Below are 27,925 nucleotides of genomic sequence, written 5' to 3' on the forward strand. Positions count from 1 at the left end.
AAATGCAAAGCTCTTGTTGACAGTGGAGCACAAGGAATTGTTTCATAGAAAAACCCCTCAATTTGTGATTTAAATATTTCCAGGTGATGGTGGAGGCGTGTGGTGGGGTTGGTCAGTCCCAGGGAGCACATACTCACCAGGCTGGGCGCTTGCTGCAGAAGTGATGGTGTGTGGAGCTGCAGCTGGCAGGACAGACGTGCAGCACAGTGAGCTCACTGCAGCCAGGACCAGGGGCTGGGTTTTTCCTATGGCTGCACTGAACAGGAACAAACAGGGGTTTTTATGACAGTGATAAAGGTGATTAAGTCTCTAACTAGAAGAGAAGACAAGGCAGAAGAGAGAAAGGAATTCAAGGGAGGGACAGGAGAGAGACAAAAGGCTGAAGGGGTCAGATGCTGTTTTCCCACGTGGCAGATAAAAGGAGAGAGGGCTCTGAACTGTGAGCAGATGGGAGGGGAAGGGGACTAGAGGAGAGCCCAGCAGGGAGATCTGGAGATACTGGAGGATGTAGCGTGCAGACAGGCTCCAGGATTCCTTGACAAAAGGTGTTTGTTCCCAGGTTCTGCCAGCTTTTTGCAATAGATCTTTTACACCTCCTTCCAAACATGGTTACTGATGTGATTAAATATGCCTGAAAAGAAAAATTACACTTGCTGATGGATTTTTTTTTTTTTTTTTTACCATGGAGGAAAGCACACCTAGTTTTGCCTTATTGGAATCCTTTAGCATCTGGCTTCATTAAGCGTGGCACTGAAAATCAGAAGGGAAGGGAGGTCTCCTGTTCCTGTTTAGTGCATTGGCTGAAGACACTGCTGATGTTTGTAACAATGTAAAATATTTCTACACAGCATTTGTCACATGTTTATGATTTAGGTGTCTCTGGTGATTTTAGATACCTAAGGAATTGGACACTGCAAAAGTAGCAACAGTGGAAGGCTGAAGTTACTTATTATACTTGTCAACTGCAATGCTCTGGGCTATGCCCACGCCGTAGGTTATTTGTGTACGTCTGTGTGCTCACTGTATATTACATAGAATATATGTCTGTATGTATATGGCTCCTCCAGGTTTTTTCAGGCTGTGTTTTGTGTGTTGACTTGGGGTTTGTATGCAAAAAGGAGCCTCCAGAAGCTGCAATACCTTTTGTGAATTAAAAAGCTACTTTATGCTTAAAAAAATTAAAAATAGTAGTTGCTAAAAATACGCCCGTATTTAATACTTCAAATTTGGAAAGCATCGTTGGATTTTATCATTGTCTGGAGTACAGCCACGGGTCAGTTGTCCAGCACCATCAGTGGTTCCATTCTTTCCTCTCTGCTCTGTTTAAATGACAAATAATTGTTTCTGAGTGGCTGTTCAAGTTCTGTTTTGATCACCTGATTAATTACTTGGTTCAGCTTCTGCCCCTCAGTGTTGTGTAGAAGCTGGGCCTTGGGAGCTGCAGAGGGCAGGGATTGCCAGAGGGGCTGCAGAGGGCAGGGATTCCCAGGGGCTGTGGCAGGCAGGAATTCTCAGAGGGGCAGCAGAGGGATTCCCAGAGGGGCAGCAGAGGGATTGCCAGAGGGGCAGCAGAGGGATTCCCAGAGGGGCTGCAGAGGACAGGGATTGCCAGAGGGGCTGCAGAGGGATTCCCAGAGGGGCTGCAGAGGGATTCCCAGAGGGGCTGCAGAGGGATTCCCAGAGGGGCTGCAAAGGGCAGGGATTGCCAGAGGGGCTGCAGGGGGATTCCCAGAGGGGCAGCAGAGGGATTCCCAGAGGGGCTGCAGAGGGATTCCCAGAGGGGCTGCAGAGGGATTCCCAGAGGGGCTGCAGAGGACAGGGATTGCCAGAGGGGCTGCAGAGGGATTCCCAGAGGGGCTGCAGAGGGCAGGGATTGCCAGAGGGGCTGCAGAGGGATTGCCAGAGGGGCTGCAGAGGGATTGCCAGAGGGGCTGCAGAGGGCAGGGATTGCCAGAGGGGCTGCAGAGGGATTCCCAGAGGGGCTGCAGAGGGCAGGGATTCCCAGAGGGGCAGCAGAGGGATTCCCAGAGGGGCTGCAGAGGGATTGCCAGAGGGGCAGCAGAGGGATTCCCAGAGGGGCTGCAGAGGGATTCCCAGAGGGGCTGCAGAGGGATTCCCAGAGGGGCTGCAGAGGGCAGGGATTCCCAGAGGGGCTGCAGAGGGATTCCCAGAGGCTGTGGGGCTGTGGCAGGCAGGGGTTCCCAGTGGTGCCATGGAGAGCAGGCTCAGCTGTTGGGATCAGCACATCTCCAGGTCCCCTGGAATGCCGGGGCTCTGAGCTCTCGGGTGTGATGGTGGGCAAAGCTGCCACGGTGAACTTGTTTCTTTGTAAGGAGGTTGTGGGGTAGAAAGTTCACATTTTCTATTTCACTACTTTGCTGTTTTACTGCTTTTAGAGTGAGTCAGGTCTTGCGTAAAAAAATTAAGGTCATGGAAAAGAGAGGAATTCAATATTTGTTTTATTTCCTTTCAATACTTCTGAGTATTAAATAAGTTGTTTCCTCTCATAGATCTAAGTGAAATCTCTGAGAAGAGAATTTAGGGTTTTGAAGAGCGGGCACCTGTAAGGCAGCCCTGCTGCCCAGCCCCGAGGCTGGTGCTCTCAGCTCTGGAGCTGTGATTGTGCCTCACACATGCTGAACTTGGGGAAAAAGTGCTTCTGCAATGAGATCATGATACGCCAGTCCTCCCTCTGAATGTTCCTGTTTGTTTCATCAGCTCGCTTGGCTCCCACACATGGAAAGTTTTTCATTTCCCACCAGCTCTGTGGCTGAACACTTGAAGTGAGAGTGTTTGAGTCTTCAGGTCGTGGACATGTGAGCTCACACACAGATAGGATCTGCAGAGGTGGCATTTCCTGCAGCTCAGCGTGTGCGCCGGGGGCAGTGCCACTGCCGAAATGCCCTACAGTGACATCTGCCAGGAGCAGAAACCACAGAACCGGCTTGAAAACACCTCCAGGATCATGAGTGCAAGCTGTGCCCCATCCCCACCTGGTCACCACCTGCAGGGCTGGGGGCTGCATCACCTCCCTGGGCAGCCCCTGCCAGTGCCCCCCACCCTTTCTGTAAAGACATCCTCCCTGAAAATGCTGCTTCCCACACAAAGTCTGCGTCTACAAGACAAATGCTCCCCTTCCCTTTTTTGCACTGTGCTGGGGTTTTGTGTCCTCCCGCTGGGGTGGGCCTGGGGGCTGAGCTTCCCTGGGGAGGGGCAGAGCTCTGCTGCCATCGGCACGGCTCTGCATGGGACAGGCTGTGACAGTGGGCAGTGCCCATGTGGAAATAAACACCCGGAGGGAATTCTGACCGCAGAGCAGTGTCTGGCATGGTTTGTGGTTATTTAACTTTAGAGAAATAAATCCTGCCACCTGTACCTCCCCCAGCCCACGTGCACTGACTGTCCTGCTCTGTGCACGGCCGAGGCAGCGTGGCAAGGGCAGGTGGAGCTGCACCTCTGTGTGCTGCATGCCCACGTGCTCTGCCCCTTACAGGCACTGAGAAATGCCTTCTGCTCTTCACGTGTTCTTCTGCTCCTCTGCTGTCACTGGCACCTATCTCACAAGCTTTTCTGAGCGCCTTTCCTCCCCGTGTGTGACTGACAGCATTGAGCTTTTCAAGACTTTTGCATCAAATATTCACCCTGCAGCTGCATTTCTGACCTTGCAGCGGCTCTCACCTGGTCCCACTCTGTGTCAGTATTTGTTCTAGCAAGGAGTTGCATTTTTAGAAGTAAAGCCTATGCAGGGGCCTTAACAGAGAGAGGCTGGAGAGCTCCTGAGAGCAAGCAATGTTTCCTGGTAGCTGTAATTGTATTTGCACTGCACTGGTGCAGACAGAGCAGATAGATACTGTCTTTATTTGCACGCTGCCTTACAGTGGGTCTTTTGTTCTCTCGATTTACTGTCATTTTGTTTCATGTGGGAAGTGAGCAAGGCCAAACCTCTGGGGTGGAAGGTAGCAGGGTGCAGGGTGTGTGATTACAGCAGCGCTGCCTGTTAGAGATGCTTAAATGAGTGCTCACATCCATCAGGCAGCTTCGTCTTTGTGAAATATTGATCTGCAATATCAATGTTAAGAGGCCTGGAAAGCACTTAGTGCAGGAAATTATTCCTGAGCTGTATGAGAAAAAAGCTGTGACTGATGCAGGGCCTGTTGAGCCCTGTCCTGCCTTTCCCCCTTGGCAGTGCAGCACAGAGCTGAGCAAGGAATCCGGCCTTGGGATGGGCTGAAACTCCCAGTTCTGGTCGATGCTTCCATGGGGGTGGTAATGATGATTATTGGATTATGGGTGTGTCAGTGGTGGGGCTGGACACTGCCCTGCCTGGCTCCCGTGGGGCTGGCAGACCCAGTGACCCCCGAATGAGGAATTGAGCCAGGAGTGCTCTGTGTGCCCCTCTGTGCCACAGGACATGGGGCTTCCCTTTCCCCACCTGGGGTTACCTCAGCTCCTTCTTGCTTTTCCGTGGAGCTGTTCAGGGCTTCGGGGCAGGTTGGCTTTGGTGTTTTTCTGGAGAAACACGACAAGTGTGTCCCAGAGGCACAGTGGAAGTGATGCTGCCTGTGAGGTCGCAGTGCTGCTCCAGGGGCCTCCAGCCCTGCCCTGGTCCTCGGGATGCTTCCTGCAGGGGCTTTATTTGCTTAGGAAGCTTTTACTGTGCCTCAGCGCACACTTGCAAGGTAAAACAAACGTGGTGTGTCAGCCTTTGTTTACCCACCACACTTTCCCTTTCCTACCCGTGCTTGCTTCAATTTGTTCTTCGTCAAAGACTTTAATTCTTCATTTGCCTTCTGCTGTCAAATACATTAACACTTTGTGATACCGTTTTTTAGACCCTGAAGTCTGAATTACTTAGATTGGTCCTCCCTGTAAGAATTTTTGAACTATAAACTTAAACTAAGTTTCTTTATTTCTCTGCTGCTGTACCCTTTGTTATTTATATCCTTTTCTTCCCTCATTTGCCTAAGCAGTAAAAAACTATTTCTCAAGCTTGTCATCAGTTGGCCATGGTTTGGTGGCTTTCTTTATCTAGCTTCTAATTACATCAAATTTGTCTTTTCTCTTGACTCTCTGGATGATGTCAAATCTTGGGTTTGTGTTGTTCTAGTCCCTTTGCTAACACCCCGTGCTGTTATCCCCTCATCAGTGATAGGGCAGAGCATATTTCAGCAGTAACGTGGACTTCTGTTGCCATCAGGGAAATCTGACCTTCCTTTCCACTTTCCTCCCCATTCCTGCCAAGGTCCTGTATGAGCTGAGAGGTGGGTGAGAGCCCCCAGACCCCGGTGATTCCGCAGCAGCACAGAGTCACTTCTCCAGGGGCTGTCGCTGGTGCTCTCCTGAGCTGAGAGGTGGGGTGTTCTCCGTGGGGTGTTCTCCGTGCTGGGGAAGGCAGAGGAGAGGCTGGGGGCTCACGGGTGCCCTGGGGGAGGCTGTGCAGGCCAGGCTGTGTTTGGGCAAGGCTGGGGGCAGTGTCCTGGGGCAGTGTCCTGTGGCCATCCCTGCCTGTCCCTGTCCCTGTCCCTGCTCGGCCGCCCCGACGCCTGCTGCCTTCTGTCCAGAAGTGACTAAGCTTCCTGTTATTCCACTCGCTCACATTTTCCCCAGGCCTGCTGTCGTCTTGGGCAATAGTTACTTGCCAGCAGCTTCCTCTGTCCTGTTCCCCCACACCTCTCCGTTTGTTACTTGTGGCCCTCAGGGGTGTTCACAGTCACTCCGTAGCACTTATTTCCACACAAGCCAGGATTTGTAAGGAGCTGAGAGCCCCAGGAGAATGCCAGCTGGATGCTGCAGGGCCAGCTGTGGTCCATGTTTGGTCTGTGGAGGGAGAGCTGTGCTTTGGTCTGTGGGTGCAGCCTGGGCAGTGTCACAGCGTGCTCCTGAGCTGTCCCTGCTGATGGCTGTGTGTGTGTGTGTACAGGGGAATTGTTCCTGCCTCGCTGGAAACCACGGGCACACCTGGATTTAGTAGGGCTTCCCTCCAGCTGATGGGAAATGGAAGGAGCTGCTCAGGAGATGGTTTTCCCTCTGGAGCTCTGAGGGCAGCCTGGAGGCACTGGCAGATGCTGTGGGGAGGTGCAGGGTGACTGTCCCTGGGTGCTGGGCAGGGTGGGCAGGGGCTGGAGGTGTCCCTCCTGGACACCCTGAGTGCAGGGAGCTGTCCCAGCCCCGCAGTGAGCCCCCAGCAGTGGGGCAGGCTGGTCACTGGGGTGGGGCTGTGCAGCACCTGCAGGCTCCTGCACCTGGCCCCGCCACGTGCCTTCACCGGGGCCACGAGCAGCAGGCAGCCAGGGCAGCCCAGTGCTGCTGGTGTAAAAATACCACCTCGGGAGGAATAAACAAGCTATTTTTGTGTATTAGGGCTGGCCGTGCAGGGCTGACTCAGGGCCTGGCCTTGTGCTGCCACCGAGGGCTTTCTCAGACCTCCGGAGCATTTGGAGCAGCTTGGGACACTTCCCCTGCTGCTGGCAGCGAGGGGTGCTGCCACTGGGGCTGGGGCTGGTGTGCCCCTGGGGCTGCCAGGGGCTGCTGCTGTGTCACAGGGCAGGGGACAGCCAGGGGCCAGGTCCTCGGGTCCCCAGCAGCATGGGCACATCCTCCTGGAGCTGCTGCTGTGTCACAGGGCAGGGGACAGCCAGGGGCCAGGTCCCCAGCAGCATGGGCACGTCCTCCTGGAGCTGCTGCTGTGTCACAGGGCAGGGGACAGCCAGGGGCCAGGTCCCCAGCAGCATGGGCACATCCTCCTGGAGCTGCTGCTGTGTCACAGGGCAGGGGACAGCCAGGGGCCAGGTCCTCGGGTCCCCAGCAGGGGCAGGGGACAGCCAAGTGCCAGGTTCTTGGGTCCCCAGCAGCATGGACATGTCCTGCTGGAGCTGCTGCTGTGTCACAGGGCAGGGGACAGCCAGGGGCCAGGTCCTCGGGTCCCCAGCAGCATGGGCACATCCTCCTGGAGCTGTTGTTGTGTCACAGGTGGTGCCTGTGCCCAGGTACAGCTGATGACACGGAATTGCAACAAGTGGGGAGAGAAACTTTGTGTGGGAGCAAATGGGGACAGAGCCCCGAGGAAATGAATAGTGCCTGGCAGAGATTGGGTGTGAGGATGGACACAGAAATGTCACAGCGTGAAAAACAGTTTCTCGTACACAGAATTAAACCACTCGTGACCCCCGGGCTACAGCAGGGCTGGGTGTGCCAGGGAAAGAGCATCTCTCTCTTGTTTCATTTTTTTATGGCACTTTATCACTACGGCAAGTATTAATTTTAATTGTTTTGCTTTGCACATGCTGAATTCTGTCACTTACCAAATTGCAGGGCACCATACCCATTAGGCTCCAGTTTTAGGTTTTATGGTGGTGACACATGCAGAAACAAAGGCCAAGGCTAACAATTATGTGATAATTATGATATGGTAGAGAGTAAAAGGAGAAGGTTGTGTTCAGTCTGTCTTGCACATTTAAGGAAAGATGCAAGGCTAGTTTTCTGTCAGCCTAATCTTTATCTTTTAATGGTTGTTCTTTGATTTTCACTTCAAACCAGACAGTATGAGCTTTACAAAAAAAAAAAAAATTCAAAATCACCAGGGCTAATTGCTAACCAACAGAAGGAAAGAGGAAAGGTGTGGGATAGGAGGGTGCCTTGGGTGGGATGAGGTGGTCTCTGGCAGGAGCACATGGCAGTGCCCAGGGCAGGGGGAATGTGGCAGTGCCCCGGGGTGGCCACAGGGCTGTTGCTGATCTGGGGCTGCCTTTGGGCACCAGGCTGGTGTGCTGCCCTCGTAGGTGAATGTGCCTGGGTCCATTAACTCCTCCTGAGCTGCTCATTGAGGGGCTCCTTTCTGCTGCTGGTCCTGGGAAGCTGCACTGACTGATTTTAAAGGGTGGTTTTGTAGGAAATCGCCGTCTTGTCAAAAGTTCCCTCTTGTGGAAAACAGGTGGAATTTTTTTCTTAGGAGTTGTTAAAGGTTCCTTGCTTTTGATTTGGTTTGTTTTGGTTTTTTATTTCCCAAAAGAGAAATTCTTCAACTTTATTTAGTTCCTAAATTTCTTGTTGGACAGCGGCATTGCTTTCCGCCTTACTCAAGTGCATTTATGGGTTTGTCCTTTCGGTCACAGTGGGATTCTGTCTGGAAGAGGTGTCCACTGGCATGATGTGTCCTGTTACTGGAAGCTCTGAGTGGTTTTCCTTCCATTCCCGTGTGAACCTCTCCTGTTCTCCGGGCTGGCGAGGCAGGGCAGCACTGGCTGGTTCCCCACACAGCTCCAGTCAGTGGCACTGTGCTGGTGACAGCCGTGAACTTCCACTGTCAATCCTGGGGTCCTGCTGTGCTGCTCTAAGGGGCTCCCTGGCCACCTTTTACCTGCTGACCTTAGTGGTCCCTCAGCCCCCTGATGGGGGTTAAGTGTTCTGTGGTGCAGTGACATCAGAGTAAGCTGCTTTAGAGCTCCAGTGCCGTGAGGGGATGTGCCCCTGCCTCCTGCTCAGCCTGTCCTGGCTGCCAGATGTGCTGTATTGGTCTCTTTGGTTCCATTGCTGAGTTCTGAATGGCCCTCATTTGTTGAGCACGTAAGCAAACTGTACAGAAAAGCCACGAGTGTCAAATTCCTGGTTGCCAGAGGCAGAACTTGGTGTCAGCTGCCAAAGGCAGCGTGTCTGTGGGTATGGCACCCACACAAGTCTCCCTGCTCTCTGAAAGGCTGTGGGCTCTGTACTACCCAGGAACCTGTGTCCCAGTCCTGACAGCTCTCCCCATGGCCCCCACGGCCGCTGCTCTGGGTTGTTTTGGCAGTGCTGGAGGTGTGTGGTCATCAAGTAGCAGGTCTGGATGTGAGCAGGCAGTGTGTTTCCATCTCAGGCAGTTTATTGTGTTGTAAAACCTCTTGCACGTGTGCGGTCAGGGACCCGGAGCTGCTGGCATTCCTGAAGATCAGGTCACTTGTGCGTGCTCCTTGCAGGGGTTTCAGAGGATGCCCTGCAGCCCCGGGCCTTTCCAGCCTGGGATGTGCCAGGGGTGTTTTGCCAGGTGCCAGGCAGCCCTTCCAGAGGCACACATGCAGCAGAGTGTGGCTCTGCAGTGATTTCAGTGTGCCATTGCTGAAAGAGAGTCAAGATCATCTCTCATGCTGCTAATTCAGACCTGTGATCCTTTGTACACTCTGGGGGAAGTTCCTCACGCTGAGCAAGCAGCTCTTGGCTTTTCCAGGTGCAAACAGGCCCTGCTTCCCACAGGGCCATGAACCTGCCCTGTGCCTGTGCACAGGTACCTGGGCCAAAGGGTTCACTGTACCTGGGGAGGGTTCACTGTCTGCTTTCCACAGGCTAAGAGAAGTGTAATCTCAGAGAATTAATGTGATTAATTTGTATGAATCATATCTCCAGGCTTTGGTATTGATCCCCAGAACAGTTCCTATTTGAGTGGCTGACCTTGGTATCAGGGAAATGTTTTATTTGTCTATAAGGATAGGTCCAGGCAAATTTCTTCTTTCAGCAGAAATTCTCTGTGAGGATGGTGTCTGGTGAGGCCCTGGCACAGGCTGACAGAGCAGCTGTGGCTGCCCCTGGGGCCCTGGCAGTGCCCAGGGCTGGGTAGGACAGGGCTTGGAGCAGCCTGGGACAGTGGGAGGTGTCCCTGCCATGGCAGGAGGATCGGAACTGGGTGATCTTTAAGGTCATTTTCAACCCAAACAAGTCTGGGATTCTGTGATGCTGTGAAATTTCCCACTTAGAGCTTTTCCTCTCAGAGTGCTTGTCTCAACATGTGCTCAGTTGTAAACTCGAGTCCTATTTTGAAATAAAGTTTAATAAACTTCCCAAACTGCAGTCAGAATTTATCATTTAACTTCACTTGAATGAAATAATAATATAATAATTATTTTTCCCCACTAATGTTGGTGAATTAATTATTTTTCAGTCAATAATATATCTGCCTGCCAAATGCATTTTAATCACATTTAAATCGTATTTAAAACAGCATGTCGAGGTGCTGTACTTGCTAAACACGAGGGGAAAATACAACGAAAAGGATAACAAGAAAACAGGGAAATGTGTAATTCTTGTATAAACTCTGCCAATAAGGCATGTATGAGATGAAAAGATTTACACATCCACTCATCCCCGAGGTGTGGATGTGCTGTCGTTTCAGGGTCGGGTCCCAGCAGTGGTGTCCCCTGGCTGGGGCTGCAGTTCTCAGCAGTGCTTTCAGAGCAGCTGTCCCCTGTACAAAGGCAGCCGGGGATGGAGCTGCAGGCTGTGGGGCTGCTGCTGGGCACCAGGAGCCTTGGGGCAGGAGCTCATCCCGGCCTCTGAGCAGCAGGATCAGCTCAGCAGTGCAGCAGCCCTGTCCTGTGCTGACTGCTCTGTGTGCTCAGGGCAGACTGGGAGGGCTCTGTGTGGTGCTCTGTGTCGGGTCACTGGTGTCAGGGGGGTTTCCTCACCTGAGCTTTAGGTGGTTTAAAGTCCTTGGCCCTCTAAAAAGCCCCGAGTCGCGCCCGTGCAAGAAAGCAGAGTCCTCAAGGTTTGTTTTCAGGTTTCTCGTGTTGTTTATTATTCGATATCTCAGAATTTTCTCTGCTCCCAGCCGAGGTCTGGACAGCAGCTGGGACACGAGGCGACTGCCCCACAGATGGGATGTCCCCTAACATTTATACAGATAATTACGTATTAGTTATTTACTATTTTGTGCCAATGCCCAGTGCCCACACCAGAAGTGACATTCTACTTTGGTCCAATCTACTCTAACCACTTTGTGCCATCACCGCCCCAGAAAATGGGGGGATGAGGAAGAAGGAGAAGTACATAAGGTACCACCCAAATTCCACCATCTTGTCCCCATTTACTTCTATTCTAAAAATTCTAAGACTATTAAATTCTACATCATCTACTGTGCTAGACTACAATTTTCACATCCTGGGAGTTTGTAATTACTTCTGCAGTGTTGAAAGCTTTTCCCATGGATCAAAATCAAACCCGGTGTCTCCCTGGGCTCTGTGCCAAGGTCTCCGAGCCCCCTGGACCGGCTCCACACCACCCTGTCCAGGGCTCAAACTCCTTTCCTCGGGTCCCAGGCCATCCAAGGGGATGTCCTGGACTCCAACAACTGGCAGGGGATTACTGACACTGGCAGGGGGTTACTGACACTGGCAGGGGATTACTGACACTGGCAGGGGGTTACTGACACTGGCAGGGGACTCCCCCAGCTGTGAGCAGCAGTGGGGCTCACAGGACTCCCAGTGCCTGCTCAGCATCCCACTGTTCCGGCCCCTTGGTGCGGGACACCACGACTCTGCATCAATAAACGGATTAGAGCTTCTGTGTGTTTTACTTGATCTGGACAGAAAAGTCGTTCCTTCTCCTGGTGAAGTGTGAGTTATTACACACCCCAGTGAGGGTCCTGTGGGTTACCAGGGGTTGCTCAGGAGGGATTGGGCAGCACTGGAAGTTCAAGGAGCAGCTGGAGCTCTCCCTGGGGGGAACTCGTGGTCCCCAGAGGTGCTGTGACCCACATGTCCCCTCTGTGGGGACGCAGCCCCTCGGCATGGGGCAGGCTGCTCTCCCTGTACCCTCCTGGAAAAGGTGATTCCCTCGTGTCTGGGGACAGCACTGCCTGGGCACAGGTGAAATGAAGCGTTGCTCAGTCTCAGGCTGCAGACTTTGTGTGTTTGGGAGTGTCAGTATAAATACTGATGGGTTCATAGGTATGTTGTGTCTGCACAGACATCGGGGTATACAGACATTGGTAGTAAATACCAAGATCCACCACAAATTATATTGAATATATATATATATAAATTTTAAAAACATGTGAATTTTTAAATTCATAAATATAAATGAAATCTACGACAGTTAAAGAATTTATAGAAGTACTTGTACATTCATATGTGGTTGATGCATATGATTGATGCATATGCTAATGCTGTTATGAAATGGGAATTGGGGTCATTTGGGGGTATCTCAGCAGCCACCTTACCCAGGGTCAGAGTGGCTGGGGCTGGACAGGCGCTCAGTTGACATCACTGTGGGTGCAAAGAGAAGTGCCACAGGTGTGAATGTCCCCATCTGCATCGCTGTCCCCATCCTCAGGCTGCTGTTGTGGCACTGGGGATCATTCTGTGCTTCCTCAGGGCTGAGGAGGAGGAGGGACCCACGGGCAGCAGCAGGGAGGGTTTTGCTGCTGAGCTGGTGTCTTTCCTTCTGTTCTGTGCTGGCAGTCTGCTTGCTCTGTTTGCTTTTTCCTTTCTTTTTTTAAACCCTGTTGTATTTCATGGCACTAGGACAGCTCCCGTAGGAGTGCTATTAGCTGTGCAAGCCAAATGATCCATTAGAGGGGTTGAGGCTTTTATGTACAAGAATCACACACAAAGACGTCATTAAGTGGTCACTTTGGTGTGTTTTCACATGAAAGGATTCACTTGATTCGGAAAGTGTCTACAGAGTGCCGCAGCAGCAGCCCTGGAGGGAGCTGACAGGCCTCACAGGGGGATGCCCTCACTAATTGTCCCAGAGGTGTGTGTTTCCCCAGGTGCCCCAGGACAGCAGGCAGCCCCTGGAGCCCTGCCCAGGGCTCCTCTGGATGCGGCAGGCAGCCTCAGCACTAAGTGCCCGCCGACGGTACACGGAGTTCAGTGTTTCCCTGTGAAACACACGGGCAGCAGCAGAAATAGTTTTACCATTTACAGGCAATCGCTGATGGCGTGTGGCAGCCGTCCTCCTGCTGGGGTCCAAAGGCGCCGGTCAGGAGGAGTTTGTGCTCCCTGACAGAGGGAGGTGTTTGTGTGCTGGTTTGGGCCAGGAGGACTCGGGGTGTTCCAGCTGCACTGCTGAGTGTGGCTGCTGGGTCTGCACCTTGGGCATCCTCAGCCCCAGGCACAGCAGCCACAGCAGCAGGCACTGGGTACCACAGCATGGAACAGCAGCCAGAGGGGCCCAGGTGACTGGGAATTGTGTCAGGCAGTGATAAGTGTTCATAGTGATGGGGTGTTCATATGGGACAGGTGGGATGTGCAGCACTGGGTACCACAGCTCAGAACAGCAGCCAGAGGGGCCCAGGTGACTGGGAGTTATGTCAGGCAGTGATAAGTGTTCACAGTGATGGGGTGTTCACGTGGGACAGGTGGGATGTGCAGCACTGGGTACCACAGCACAGAACAGCAGCCAGAGGGGCTCAGGTGACAGGGAGTTATGTCAGGCAGTGATAATTGCTCAGTAGTGATGGGGTGTCCACATGGTTCAGGTGGGATGTGCAGCACTGGGTGCCACAGCAGCCAGAGGGGTCCAAGTGACTGGGAATTATGTCAGGCAGTGATAATTGCTCAGTAGTGATGGGGTGTTCATGTGGGGCAGGTGGGATGTGCAGCACTGGGTACCACAGCACAGAACAGCAGCCAGAAGGGCCCAGGTGACTGGGAATTATGTCAGGCAGTGATAAGTGTTCATAGTGATGGGGTGTTCACGTGGGGCAGGTGGGATGTGCAGCACTGGGTACCACAGCAGCCAGAGGGGTCCAGGTGACTGGGAATTGTGTCAGGCAGTGATAAGTGTTCAATATCAGGCAGTGATAATTGCTCAGTAGTGATGGGGTGTTCACGTGGGGCAGGTGGGATGTGCAGCACTCACTGGGGTCTCTGTTGGCCACAAGGACATTTTTCCTTTGTCTGTAGGAGGTAGCCTGTTAAATGTTAGAGGGCTGTAGGTCTGACCATGAATAGCTACTTAAAACTACAGAGTCACAGACTCAGCGAGTAAAGGAGCTTGCAGGCTCAGAAGGGAATCCCAAGAAAGCTTTTCCTTTATTAAATATGCAATCAGGGTGTTTTCTGGAAGGAGGTTATTATCAGAGAGAGAAAAATTGCAGTTGTATTCCTGACATTTAGTGTGGGATGTTAAAAGCAGGGTGTGCTGTGCTTTCCCAGAAAACTGGTGGTGTGGGGAAGAGCCTGGTGGTGACCACAGGAATGGGCACACTGCTGCTCACCTGTGTGCAGTCTGAAAAACCCAGGTGTGCCATCACCATCCAGCACACCTGTCAGAGGATCCGAGTCTTCTAGAAATACCCTGTGTTTTCTGAATGTAGAATTTGGGGAGCGATTTGTTCCAAAGCATGATTGGTCATTCTCTTTTGTCTGAGTTTGCCATGTTTTCCACAATTCTGTCAGTGTTCACACAGAGTGCTTTGGGGGAGTAAAGCCTTGGTGTGCAGCTGGGGATGCTTCTGCCCGCTGGGAAGGTGCCTGGGGACAGGTACATGTCCCTGCTCCCCTGAAGGCAAGGTGAAAAACCCTCCCAGTCCAGCTCCTGATCGCCAGACCGTGCTGAGCCCTGTGCTGCACCTGATGAGGTGTCACAGGAGGCTGAGCACAGCAAGGACAGGCACATCCTGCTCCCATCCGGAGTGGGTGGCATTTCCTCATCTGTGACAACGAAAGTGAACTGTGCAGGGTAAGAAATGAATCTGTGTATTAAACACCAAAAAAAGAAATGGAGAGGCAGCGTGAGATTAAAAGATTTACAGCTGCAAGGAGAGCGAAGCAAATGTGTCCCTGCTGGCACACTTGAGACAGGAGTGAAAGTCAGTGTGCAGCTGCTGCAGACACGGTGCCCGAGTGGTCGGAGGGGCTGGCACGGATCTCTGCTGGGCACTGCCTGGCACTGCAGGGCCCAGCTGGGGCAGAGCACCACGTCAGAGTGCCTGGGACACCGAGGGGTGTGCTGGGGAGCCTCGGGAACATTTATCCTGAGCTATAGTCCAGCAGGGTTGGGTTAATCCCCCGTGTGCTGGGGTGGCCCATCAGGACACTGCAGGGTCCACTGCCACCTCTGAATTTACTCACTTACAGTATTCCTTTTGTAATGACTGGAGGAGAGTTCAGAAAAGGTTCAGAGAGATGAAAATCTGCCTTGAACTCTGTTGACTGCAGTTAGCAGGATCCAGTGGCAGGGTACCTGGGAGCTGCTCACTGCAGGGTCAAGGCATGAATGCTGCCTGTGTTCTGGTGACATCTGTGGCAGTGGTTTCCAGCCTGTGGTTTCCAGCTCCTGGGTGCTCTGTGGACTGTTTGTAAAGGTCCATGGAATAAAAGTGAGACAAGAAATGCTGCTCCCAGACAGACAGTCTGCATTTCTTTTGGGAAATTCACTGAGATCTGTAAATTTAAAGAGATTGAAGGTTAAAGGTTCCCTGGGCTCCAGAGCTACATGCAAACAAGGAGGATGTAAGTGTTTTGATAGCAGCTGGTGAGAGCCAAACATAAGCACAATTTACCTGGGGCTAAATATTCTGGTAGTCTTTAACTCTGAGTAAATAGCTTTCCTTAAAGAGCGTCTCCTAGGTGGATAGAAATGCTGGTCTCAGTGAGGAAGCAGAGAGGCTCCTTGTTTCCTGGGAGCCAGAGGACATTGCATTAGATCACGGGAATGATTTTTTATGGCTTTAAAGCATTTGAGTGTATGAAGTACATTAAGTGGTTGGGGTGTACAACACGTACTGCCAGGCTTTGGATCTCGTCCAGAGAGTTGTGGAACAGCCTAAACCCCAGCACTGAAATGAGGACATTGAATTTAATCTAGATTTCAGAATCAGGTTGGTTAACTGCTCCTCTGATTCCAGCAACACGTGTTGTAGTTCCGTGTTACCCCTTCAGCAGTAATTGGCTCTGACTGTTACACTGTACTCATGTAAAACCTCATTTTCCAGGTATCTCCTAAATGTGTCTGCAGTCTGCTTGTGTTTGCTTTAGCCATGGCATAAAGAATTAAAATGCAGCTTCTAATCCTGCTGTTCCCATTCTCTTCTGCAGGGTCGGTGTTCAAGGGAAAACTGCAAATACCTTCACCCACCACCACACTTAAAAACGCAGCTGGAGATCAATGGGCGCAATAACCTGATCCAGCAGAAGAACATGGCCATGCTGGCCCAGCAGATGCAGCTGGCCAATGCCATGATGCCTGGAGCCCCTCTGCAGCCCGTGGTACGTGCTCTAGCTGCCCCCAGGGCTGGCCTGAGGGTTGGCAGCACAGCCTCCATCCCACCCCGGGAAATCCCACACAGCTCGGGAACGGGAGAGCAATCTGCTGTGCTGAAATGGCCCTCTGGGTGTCTTTGTGCTGCTCAATTCTGCCTTGCCTGGAGTAGGATTTTTAATTCATTTCAGTGATCTTGGCTTAATTTTATTTAACTTCTGCGACTTCATTCTCAAAGTCTGGAAAGCAAGTGATCTGTGAGAGATTTTCCTTTACAATGTCATGTGCTCCAGGAAACTCCTGGCTTTGAGAAGATGCCCACTGGGTGTTTTCCCTTCACTCAAGGGAGCTTTCCCAGAGAATTGCTTGCTGGAATTGAGCTTTGGTTTAGGAGCTAGGCTCAGCTTGGCCATGGCTGGTGCATCAGTCAGTGTGAGCCCGTGGGGCAGCAGAGCTGGGCTGGCTCTGTGCCCTGATGGGGCTGTAGGACAGGGGCTGTCCCCACCTGTGCAGCACATCACCGTGTACCTGTGAGCTTCAGAGCCAGGCCAGGTGGCTCTGATAACGTGCTCTTATTCTGCAGTGGTCAAAAGGCTGCAGGATATTTATATTGCTGTAAAATAAGCACAGTAGGAAATAAATGGGGTAATCTTATTTGCTGTACAGTGGACAGACAGGTGTCTGTTTGAGTGTGTTGGGCTGAAATCAAACATCAGCATCTCTTAAGTTACACACTAACAGGCTGGTTCTATTTTAAAGTTCATTATTACATACCTGATAACCCAGTAATGAAAAGTGCAGTTAATTAATAGTGTATTTAAGAGTAATATTTAATTTCCTGTTGTATTTACCAGGTTGTTTTTCATTCACCTGGATGAGGAACTGTTCATTACAGAAATTATACCCATTTACACAACTCTCATTCTGTTTTCTCCAGTAATACCTGCGTGTTTTTGTTCATTATTTCCAATGTCTCTTGTTCCCAAACAATTCGGTCATTTCCTCAGGAATACAGAAACATGCTGTTCTCTGCTATCTGCCTTAAATTGATATGGAACAGAGAAAGAGTTGTGTTAACTCTGTAGTTGTTTTTCCCTCTAAAAATTAGTTGGGGAAAAAAACCTAAATGCCTTGAGTAACTGCTTTATTTAGATAGTGAAAGGCAAACACTCCTGGCTGAATTTTATTTGGCAGTTCCAGTGCATTTGGGGGCAGGAGAGTTATTTAATCCTTGCTGCAGTGTAGCAGCTCTGTGTTGGGTTTTCACAGCATTATTTGGGCTTTACACCCAATTATCTTCACAGCCACAAGGGCACTTGATTATTTTTTGAAAACATGCAAACAAACAAAAGAAAATCATATTTGCGTGTGCTCTTTCTTCCACTAGTTTAATGTTTTAGCCTAACTGAAGCATCTCCCTGATGCAGTGGGTGTCTGAGTATCTGCATGGCCAGCCTGTTGAATTCTGTGAAACAGAAGGGTTGTGGCTGTGTGAAACCCCAGGAGTTCTGGGCCAGCTCTAACTGCACCAGGGTCAGAAAAGCTTTGCCTGTGCCTGAAGTTGAGTGTAGCTGATGCTTTGTCAGGACCCTCAGATGCCTTTTCCCCAGGAGAGGATCGTGCCATGTCCGCCTGGTAGCCCTGGGCTCTCCGTGACCCCACAGAGGGTCTGTCATTCCTTAAGGCACTGCTGGAGTGTGGATCCAGCAGGAGTTTCCTCCAGGAGCTGCCACGTGCTGTGGCTGTGCAGGGAAGCTGGAGGAGAACCAGCAGAGGCTGGTGGGGATCCCTGTCCCCTGCTCTCGCTCACATACAGCTGCACAGTGTTCCCCACGGCCCACAAACACAAGAGATGCTCCTTCCCAGCTAGCAGCAGAAACTCAGCCCCTTCAGCTCCAGGGGGTGGCCAGAGAGCTGTTCTGGTGACAGCAGGGCAAGCACAAACGTTCAGTGTCTCTTTCCCTGTCTCCACTTGCAGCCGATGTTTTCTGTCGCGCCGAGCTTAGCCACCAACGCGTCAGCCGCCTTCAACCCCTACCTGGGGCCGGTGTCCCCGGGCCTGGTCCCCGCAGAGATCCTGCCCACGGCCCCCATGCTGGTGACAGGGAACCCCGGGGTGCCCGTCCCTGCCGCCGCCGCTGCCGCTGCACAGAAGCTGATGAGGACAGACAGGCTGGAGGTAGGAGCTGCGCGCGGGAATTATCGTTTGTTGTGTCTTCTAGATTGGAAACGCTTGGCTTGTGAAAGCAAATAATGGGGGTTTGGTATGGGCTGGTAATGTGGTGTCTTTGTGATGCTAAGAACAAGGAGTGACTGGGTGATGGCACAGTAAGTTCAGGCTGCCACTCTGCTTCTGACCCTCCCTTGCAGAAAGAAACAGGAATATTCAGGAATGCTTGTGGCAGCAGCAAGAGTGCCACGAAGCTGTTGGTGTGTGCCCAGAAGGCTTTAACACGCTGGGCACGGCTGCTGAGCTCTAGGCAGAGGTGCAGAGAGCAGCTGCTGGGGTGCAGGTGACTGGGCCCCCCGGGCACACGGTGCCCACCTCCCTTGCTGGCCTCCTGCACACGGCTTATCACCCTCGCTGCAGCCCCAGCCAGTGTCCGTGCTCCCGAGCTGCTGCTCTCCCTGCTCCCAATCTGCCTTATCTGAAAGGCCTGACAGTGTTTTCTGCACCTTATCGGTGCTGCTGCAGCCTGGGCGGGGAGCCAGGGACGTACTGCCAGCTGCTGTGAGCTTGGGGCACAGCCCCTGGGCACAGCCTGAGAGCACAGACACATCGGAGAGCATGGATACAGCCTGAGAGCATGGATACAGCCTGAGAGTACAGCCTGAGAGCAGGGACACAGCCTGAGAGTACAGCCTGAGAGCATGGATACAGCCTGAGAGCATAGACAGCCTGAGAGCACACCCTAAGAGCACACCCTGAGAGCATAGACACATCTGAGAGCATGGATACAGCCTGAGAGCATGGATACAGCCTGAGAGTACAGCCTGAGAGCAGGGACACAGCCTGAGAGCACAGCCTGAGAGCAGAGCCATGGACACAGGCTGAGAACATAGATCTCAGCCCATAGGCATACCCTGAGAGCAGGTGCTTGGCAGCCCTGGTTGGGTCTGGTGGTTAAAGGGCAGTGCTGGGGGAGGCTGAGATGCCACGCTGCCCTGCTGTCACCCTGGTGTCACACCAGGCTGGGTGTGAGGGCACAAGGCCACTGTCTCCTGCATGGCTGCCACTGCCCTCCCTTCTGGCAGCAAGTCTGGTCACTGCACTCTGGAAACACTCTGGGAGGAGCAAGAAGGATCTCTGCTTTATGCAGCCGTCTGTATTTGTAACTGTTCTTTCTGCCTGTGCATCTGCACTAGTGGGGATTAACTCTCCTTCCAAGGGAGTTTAATTCCTTTTCCTTAGCTGCATCCCTGACTGACGAGCTCTGCTCAGAAGGGCTGAGCTGGGAGTGTGGAGGGTCATCTGGCAGCCAGCGTTTCCCGCTGCTACTGTCACTATTCTCAGAGCTCACATCACCACAGGTCACCCTCCTGTGGGCTCACACCATTTCCCTTTTTAGAGATGTTTTCCCCGAGGGCAGCGTTCCCCAAAGCGTGCTCAGGTTGCAGGGGAGGCAGCCCTGCCAAGCTCTGAGCTGGCACACAGGGGGCTGCTTGGAATCACCCAGGGATGGTTTTCCCTTGAGGACTCCGTTTCACGATGGACACCTGCCAGAGGTGGATTAAAACCAAAATGCAATTAGGTAAATTCATAAATAAATCACAGTGGATTTGGAAATGAGTATGGAGAGGAGGATCCCTATGGTGGGAACCCTTTGGGTGGTGCTGCCAGGATCAGCTGCTGTGTGTGATTGTGCTTCCAGCCCTGCAGTGCCCGTGGGCTGCTCAGGGTGGGACTCAAAAGCATCCTGGTCATAAGCAGGATGCACCCACTGTCCCCAGGCACCCAGGGCAGCAGGGGCACCCCTTTGTGTGCCCCTCCAGGGCAGCCCTGGTGCTGCCTGCAGGCTGTGACCACTGTGCACGGGGAGCTGATGATGACTGGGACCTCAGCGTGCAGGATTTGGCCATCCAGATACTGCCTTCTCTTGATATTGCTCTTCAGAGAAGTCATGCACTGCTGAGCCAAACTCCTCTGCATGAGAGGTGCTGGAGTAGCACTCTCAGGGTCACAATACTGTTTTTTCCTTCTGCAAATCCAGATTAAACAGTAAAACATGTAGGTAAGAACAGAATTTACAAATGCTTTCCGGTACAGTCATCATTTGATCTGGAGTATCCAAATTTAGTATACAAATACTAAACAAGCATGTTATTTTTATGAACACCAAAATATTTGAATGTATTTTGTAGGCTACAGAAATGCAGAATGGATTTTGGAGATTCTGCATGATCTGGCTCTTACCTCCCAGAGGGGCCAGCAGTGTCTACCTGTTCTTCCATGGAGCTGCAGCTGTGGCATTGCCATTTGTTATGGCATGATCAGAGCTTTATAAGGCTCCACTCACTCTCCCTTGGAATGAACTGTCCTGGAGGAAAATAACCGCAATGATGTTAACATCTAATCTTGGAGTATGATTGGTTCTGCTTAGAATTTTAAATATTTATTTTCAAGAGTGATGTCCACTGACAGGAATTAAGTCAGCACACGTTCTGGCATACAGACCCAGGCTGTTCCCAAGCTGAAAGCTCTCAGTAGGCACACCTGGGGTTTTCAGGGCTGCAGCAGACTGTTGGGCACTGCTGTGTCTGCTGAATTAATGTGAGCCTTGCTGAAGTAAGGTCGGTGACTGCTGCTAGCAGTGGGATTGCTTTCATCTGGATTTCATACCAACAGCAGGCAGGTGTTGGGTGTCCAGTGCTTTCAGCCACTCCTGTAAGGAATCTGCATGTCAGGATGGAAATGTCATGGCTTGAGGCTTTTCCACAGCTTTCCTCACATTCCTCTCCTGCAGGAAATACCTTAAACGAAGTGTGGCTCTTCAGTGAACTAGAAAAGATGCAAGAAGGATGGGGGAAGTGAGAGAGAAAGGAATTGCCTAACACTTTATCAAAAGCAGCTGTTTCTGTTGGAACTCAATCATTTTCTATTAGAAGTGTTCCAAAGTCAGGAGTGACCACAGCCAAGCTGCTGTTTCTTGCTTGGTTCTTATATGCCATGTTTTGCCAGAAAGAAGAAATTTAGAAGTTCTTGGGGCTGGTCAGCTCTGAGTGATCAGGACTGCTGTGTGCCACTGCAGGGGACTGGACCAGGGAAGGGATCTGACTCCAGGATTACCTGGCAGGCCCGTGGTTATTTTCCAGCCCAGGAATTTGCCTGAGCTGTTTCTGGCACGGGGCAGAATCCATCCTGCAAGCCCCGAGCAGGAGGGCACGGGATGAGCAGGGGCTGTGGAGGGGCTGGACCTGCCTCGTGTGGCCCCAGTGCAAATGCAAATACACCCCCGGGGTCTGTCCCCGTGTGACAAAACAGGGTCATGCAGGAATGACCCTGGAGAAATGCTTTGGCCCCCATCCTGGTCCTGGTCCTGCAGGGGGACCAGTTCATAGCCACAGAGGATGGGCAGGTGGCATGGCCACGAGGGTTAAATGGCAGCCAGAGGACTGATGTGAAGGGAAACCAAACCACCACCAAGTCTGGGCTGTTGCAGGGATCAGAGCCAAGGTCCTTGAGGAAATACTGATGATTCAAGCTTGGAGGCACCCACCTTGAACAGGAAATTCCATCCACTAAAGGGTTTTATTTTTATGCAGCCCTGGTTGCTTTTGTCCCTTTGTTTCCTATGGCTTTTGGAAAACTGGATTGCTGAGTGTGTTTTGTTGGCAGTCTGGGGAGAAGTGACGGTGGCAGGAGCCCATGTCAGTCTGTCGGACACAGGGTTTGCACGTGTGCTGGTGTTTGTCACTGGTGACACCGCTGTGTCCCCGGTGTGGGGTGGCCTGGAGCCCACGGGGACACTGTCACCCCGGCAGCTGCAGTGTCAGAGCCCTGCAGCTCCATCTGGCTGCTGCCGTGTGAAGTGGGAGCCGGGGCTGCTGGGCTGTGGCTGCTGCTGTTCCCCACCTCCTGGCTGCTCAGGGGGATGGTGGGCAGCACACGGGCTGTGCCACCACCGTGGCCTCTGGGTTGCTGTCTCCTGGCAGGCACCTGCATGGTGGGGGCACATGGACACGGAGGTCCCACCCGGTGGGGCTCCCTGGGGACAGCCACACAGCGTCCACTCACCTTAGTGGGCACCTGGAGCCCGGCCAGGTCACAGCAGGGCATGGCTGAGCACCTCAGGGTGCCTGGGTGGTGCCTGAGAGCAGCCATGGCACGTTTCAGGAGACAGAAACAGCCCTGTGGGCGGCTAAGTGGGAGCCAGAATGACACCTCCTGTGTGCTTGGCACTGATGGCAGTGGGGTTTCGTGCTCCTCGACATCTCCAGTGGCTCTGGAGGAGGCAGTCTCTGCTGGAGCTCCTGAGCCCTCCATCCCGCCGCGGTGCACCGCCTGGGCCAGGCCCCGTTCCTCATGGTGCCCTGGCAGGCTTTCAGAAGGCTTGTCTCTTCTCCCAGCCGTGCCTGCAGCACCCATCAGCGGATCTAAGGGGCTTTGTTTCCCTGGTGTCACAGGTGTGTCGAGAGTACCAGCGCGGGAACTGCAACAGGGGAGAGAACGACTGCCGGTTCGCTCACCCCGCCGACAGCGCCATGATCGACACCAACGACAACACCGTCACCGTCTGCATGGATTACATCAAAGGGAGGTGCTCCCGGGAAAAGTGCAAATATTTCCACCCTCCTGCACACCTGCAAGCCAAGATCAAGGCTGCCCAGTACCAGGTTAACCAAGCTGCAGCTGCCCAAGCAGCAGCGACTGCAGCTGCCATGGTGAGTGTGGGAGCGCTTGTGGACGTAGCATTGAGGAGAGGCGCTGGTGGATGTGTGTCTGTCCTGGCTGAGGAGGGTGTGTGTGCTTGGGGACCCCGGTCACTACACGGTGCAGTGAGCTTTCTCAGCATGTGGTGCCAGATCTGCTCGGAATAGTTCCAGACCATTGAGGTGTTTGACTAATTTTGCCTGCTGTTGTATGGAGTACCTGCGCGTCCCTCTGTGTGTGCCCACGTGTGTGTGTGTCTGTACGTGTGGGCTCCTTGTGTCTCTGGTTGGCTGTGTGTCGGTGCACGGGCAGAGGCGGATCTGTCCAGCTGCACAGCTAGATAATCCGTGTTCAGTTTCTGCTAGCCCGTGTCTGTAGAGGTGTAGTTTGAAGCGGATCTGACCGTCTTTCTGTCCCGTCCCGTGTCCCCGAGGGCTGGCGGAGGCTGTTGTGGGCGCTGCTGCAGGCTCGTAGCTGCAGCAGGCAGGTGTGGAGGAGCTGGTTTGGTGGCGAGGCGAGGGCAGCGCCGGGGGGCTGTGGTGGCAGAGGGGCCCGCCCGTGCCGAGCCCGTGGGTGTGGGAAGGGGCCGGGCGGGGGCCGGCGGGGCGAGGGCCGGTTCTGCGTGGCCCTGAGCCCCACAGCCCGGCCAGTGCCAGCCTGGGCACTGCCGTGCCCCCTGCCCTGCCCCGCGGGCCCTGCATGCCTAGTCTTGTTACCGTTGTACACGGCATCCGGTGATTTGTTTTTATTTGTTTTTTCTCACCTCCCCAAATGCACTGCTGCCCCCATGACGCACCTCTGCTTGCTGTTTATGTTAATGCGCTTGACCCCACTGGCCATTGCCATCATGTGCTCGCTGCCTGCTAATTAAGACTCAGTCGGCTGTCAAATCACTGAAGCGACCCCTCGAGGCAACCTTTGACCTGGTACTATGACCTTTCACCTTTTAGCTTGGCATGTAGCTGTATCTTAGAGGCGAGTTTGGGGTTAATGCGTAGAAACGGAACGTCCCGGTTTCCCTGCCCGTGTCCCCGGCAAAGGGCGTGTGGGCGGCCGGGCCGGGTGCCCTCCCTGGGCCGGGTGCCCTCCCCGCAGCCGCCCCCGCACCCCGCCGGCCCCTGCCCGTCCCCGTCCCCGTCCCGTGTCCCCCGGTGTCCCTGCGGGTGCCGGCGCAGGGGCGTTGGCATGGCTTGGTGGCGCGGAGGCGGCTCTGCATGCCCGGGCAGCGCTGGGGGACTGACTGGGGTGTCACCGCGGCCCCGCCATCCGCCCCGGACGGTGACTATTAACATGGCTTCTACGTGTGATCCTCATGGAACTAGCAGTGCTGCTTGCCCCAGGGCCCAGCCCGAAGCTTTCCCGTGGTGTGGCTCTGATGCCGGTGCCCGTAGCGGCCGTCCCGCCGCTCCCCGTGCCGCTCCAGTGCTAGGCAGACAGTGCTCCCTGGAAAGCTGTTCCCTCGCCTTTTATTTGGTAGTTCAGTCTGCTATGCCGCTTGCTTGCTCATGGAGAAACATGGTGCTGCCTGGTTATTTTGCCTTCTACTGATTTTTCTTTTTTTCCTTTTTCTCTCTCCTTTTCTCCTCCCTTCCCTCCCTCCCATCCTCCTCCACACCCCACCCACCCCCTCCCTTTTTTTATTTTTTTATTTTTTTTCTTTTTGTTACTGGACTTTATTTTTATACCCATCCACCATTCAGGGAATTCCTCAAGCTGTACTTCCCCCCTTACCAAAGAGGCCTGCGCTTGAAAAAACCAATGGTGCCACCGCAGTCTTTAACACTGGTATCTTCCAATACCAGCAAGCTCTTGCCAACATGCAGTTACAGCAGCATACAGCCTTTCTCCCACCAGGTAAGTGCTTCACTGGCACCTTTTCGGGGGAGGCAGAGGGGGGTCTCCTGGGACAAGCACAGTCGGAGGCAGCTGTTGGTTGCTGGTGGCAGAGGCGGTGTGTGCTGGAGGCGGCGGGTGCCAGGCACAGGCAGCCCCTCCAGCCATGGCACAGCAGTGCCCCGTGCCCCTGGGCACAGGAGGGGCTGCCTGGGGGAGCACTGGCTTCTCTCTGCTCCTTGCAGAAGCTGGGTGGGTGTTTTCCAGTCTAACACAAAATCAGCGTCATGCTCTGTCACCCCAAATCAGAATTTGAAATCTCCTCTCTCGTTCCTCTTTCCCTGGATTAACTGCTCTTCCTTCCACATCCCTCAGCTGTTGTGCTTGTTTCCCTGTACGACCCCTTGGCTTTGGCAGTGGTGGCTCTGAGTCACACACACAAAGGGGTTTTCAAATGAGGTTGTAATGAGGTGCAGTGCTCCAGGCAGCACAGGCAGTCTCACAGGTGGAGAATCACAAACCTACACGAGAAGTCACAGTTTGGGCCTCTAGCACTGATGTCTCAGGGCTGGTCTTGGACTGAGGAAAGCCAAGTCCTTGTTCTCAGCCAGGAGCTCTATGCTTGTCCTGGTGCAATTGCTGAAGAGTTGATGCCTGTACTTTGTACCAAGCAGACATCCCTTCACAGGACTAGTGATGGGACAGAAAGTGCTTTGGTTCTGCTGATGGCACTGCATGAGAAATGATCTCTGCTATGTCCCGGGAGCTCCTGCCCTTAGGTACACAGCTGAGGTAGTTTGTTACACCCGAGCCCACGCCAAAGCAGCACCATCATGTGTGTGTGCAGAGCCCACCTGATAGATCTGTACTCAGAAAGGGGAAAGAGTGTGAGGACAGCCCTTCATCATGCAGACTGGGAAGGGGAAGAAATACAGCAAATCAGTCTTTGCCCAGAAATTTAAAGGATTTTATCCTAAACATCTTCAGCAAGTATGTTCCCAGGAGATCAGTATAATGTCCTTTACTATTCTGTCTGGATCTGGCATATAATCAACATGTGTACTTTAAACAGCACAAAAATCAGTTTCTTGATCTAGTGCATTTTAATAATGCAGAAATTCATTGCAGGCACTGAAATGTATCAGTAAATGTTGCAGAGCTTGCTGGAGTCAATAGCAAGATGGGTTGAGTGATCTGCAGGTCAGATCCCTAGCCCTATTGAAATCCATGTAAAATGCACATGCAGTCACAGACCCGTGGAACCACAGAGTGGTTTGGGTTGGGAAGGACGTTGAAGACCACCTCATTGCAAACCCTCTGCTGTGGGGGAACACCTTCCAATAGACCAGGTTGCTCAGAGCCCTGTCCAAATAGACTCAGAATCCTTCCTATGAAAGTTAAACAAGTCACGAATCTCTTTTGACGCAGCATAACCAGTGGAGTCTGTAAACTGCAATTTTCTGGCTTCCATGAAAGCAGCAGGGGGCTGGATGGTTTCTGGAACTGCTGGAGCTGCCTTTGTATTTCATCTCTGAACTCATGAGCTGGGCTTGTGGTTAATGTGTGCCAGACCCCATTTGCACCTCGTCATAGACTGGGGTCTTTCCCATCAGCTCTTGACACGTCTTACCTCAGCTCTTCCTCCAGCAGATCCACACTGAAACCTCCAGGATCTTGGAAGTGGTTCTTGAGCTTCATTAGACCTTTCCTTAGAGCATTAGACCACTGAAGTTTAGTGTATGTTACACTAGAAAAGTAAGGGAGTTTTTAGCCTGAGCTATTATAAATTCTTTCTTTATATTTTTCAGATAGCAGCAGTTTGAGTTTTCCAGTAATCCAGTACTTTCCAAAAAGTTTGAAAAATGCCTTTGGCACCTTGCCCTTTTTAGTTTTTCCCACTTCAAATGAACTGGGATCAGTTCCTGTTTGGCACAGTCACCTGGAAAGAGAGTTTCTCCATCTGTCCCTCCGAAGGCGCGAAGAGCACAGAGCGTGGGTGCCCCCAGCTCCACGGGCACGGAGCAGGGCCAGGGCAGCTCAGCTGGATCTGAATTAAAGTGACATTTCTCAGGTTCAGGCTCATTTGTGTTCCTAGTGCTCCCTGCAGGAGGGCAGGACACCTGCAGGGCCTGCACAGGCTGGGTGTGCCCAGGGTGGTCCCCTGGGGGCAATCTGGGCAGGACCCTCCTCTGCAGGGCACCTCACTCCTCCTGTTATCTGGATACCCACTGGTACTCCAGAGAGCCTCAGATCTCTCCTCTGATGGAAGGCATGGTTCTGGCCGGCTGTGTGCCAGGGATGTGGGCAGCTGGGTGCCATCCTGTGCCCCAGCCCCTGTCTCCTCAGCAGTGCCAGTGCAGCTGTCCTGCCCCAGGTGTGGCCCCAGGTGACCAGCGTGTCCTTGAGCAGCACATCCTCCAGAGGAAGGGCTCAGGTTGGCAGGATGCTCCCAGGGGTTGATGTGGTGCAGCTGCAAGGGGCAGGATTGCAGCTGAACCCCAGAGCCAGTGAGGAAAGGCTGCAGCTACCTCTGCATCGTCTTAACCCATTGTGTGTTCAATTGCTGCAGCTTCAGCACCAGAGACTCCTTGTTCCTGGCAGGCACTCGGTGCCCAGTGGCTTTTCTAAAACACTTTCCTCCCTGGGGCTGCTGGGCCTGTGTAAAACCACTGCTCTCCCCAAAACATTGAGGAGGGAAAGGTCACACACCGCTGCTCACCTCCACGGGAGTGCTTGTGCTGTCTGGAGTGTTGGTTTTAATTAGACTTTAGTAGATTGGGCAGAAAAAATAGACTGAGGGAGAAAAGAAAAAATAACGAGAACAACAGTAAACCTAGAATATTCATTAAAAATATCTTGATTTTTCTGCAGAAATAATCTGGTTGTGAAGTTATGGTCAGTTACGTCAGAGCATCCTCAGATTAAAATTCTGCCTTGTGCCAAACATCCAGGGAACGTTGAAAGTGCACATTCATTATTCATGTGTTCTTATTAGTCAGTCAAAGCTTCTGAAGTCAAGCTGAATATTCAGATCATAGCAAAAATGATTTTTATTACTGATATGAGGGTCATATAGCATAATTCCTGTGTTTGGGCGTTGTGCCACCCAGGCAAGCATTCTACTTTCTGCCTCCTTCATTTGCTTAAATTCCCTTTCAAAAGCTGTGTGCTCTGGTCATAATGTTAATGGTGATCATTCACACTGAAATTTGGAGCTTTTAACTGCAAAGCCCTGCAGGGATGTTTCAGAGTCATTGTGAATACCCACGT

General features: G+C 52.6%; 1 protein-coding gene across 26 annotated transcripts in view; it reads left to right on the top strand.

The window, feature by feature from the left end:
* The window catches only part of MBNL1 (muscleblind like splicing regulator 1), a 67,009-nt gene that overhangs the window by 29,065 nt on the left and 10,019 nt on the right, over positions 1-27,925 (top strand). For 19 of the 26 annotated variants that reach the window (XR_010744336.1, XR_010744337.1, XR_010744338.1 and 16 more), the window contains 5 exons: positions 15,789-15,959; positions 17,930-18,130; positions 22,576-22,833; positions 23,695-23,748; positions 24,523-24,676. Coding sequence is in view for 23 of the 26 variants with exons in the window: in XM_066325610.1 (XP_066181707.1) it covers positions 15,789-15,959; positions 17,930-18,130; positions 22,576-22,833; positions 23,695-23,748; positions 24,523-24,676 (838 nt within the window). In the remaining 3 variants the exon portion in view is untranslated. The remainder of the gene's footprint in view (positions 1-15,788; positions 15,960-17,929; positions 18,131-22,575; positions 22,834-23,694; positions 23,749-24,522; positions 24,677-27,925) is intronic. The other 7 variants (XM_066325615.1, XM_066325621.1, XM_066325617.1 and 4 more) reach the window with 3 other exon arrangements.

This window comes from Sylvia atricapilla, chromosome 10 (assembly GCF_009819655.1).
Source record: "Sylvia atricapilla isolate bSylAtr1 chromosome 10, bSylAtr1.pri, whole genome shotgun sequence".
Classification (NCBI taxonomy): Eukaryota; Metazoa; Chordata; class Aves; order Passeriformes; family Sylviidae; genus Sylvia; species Sylvia atricapilla.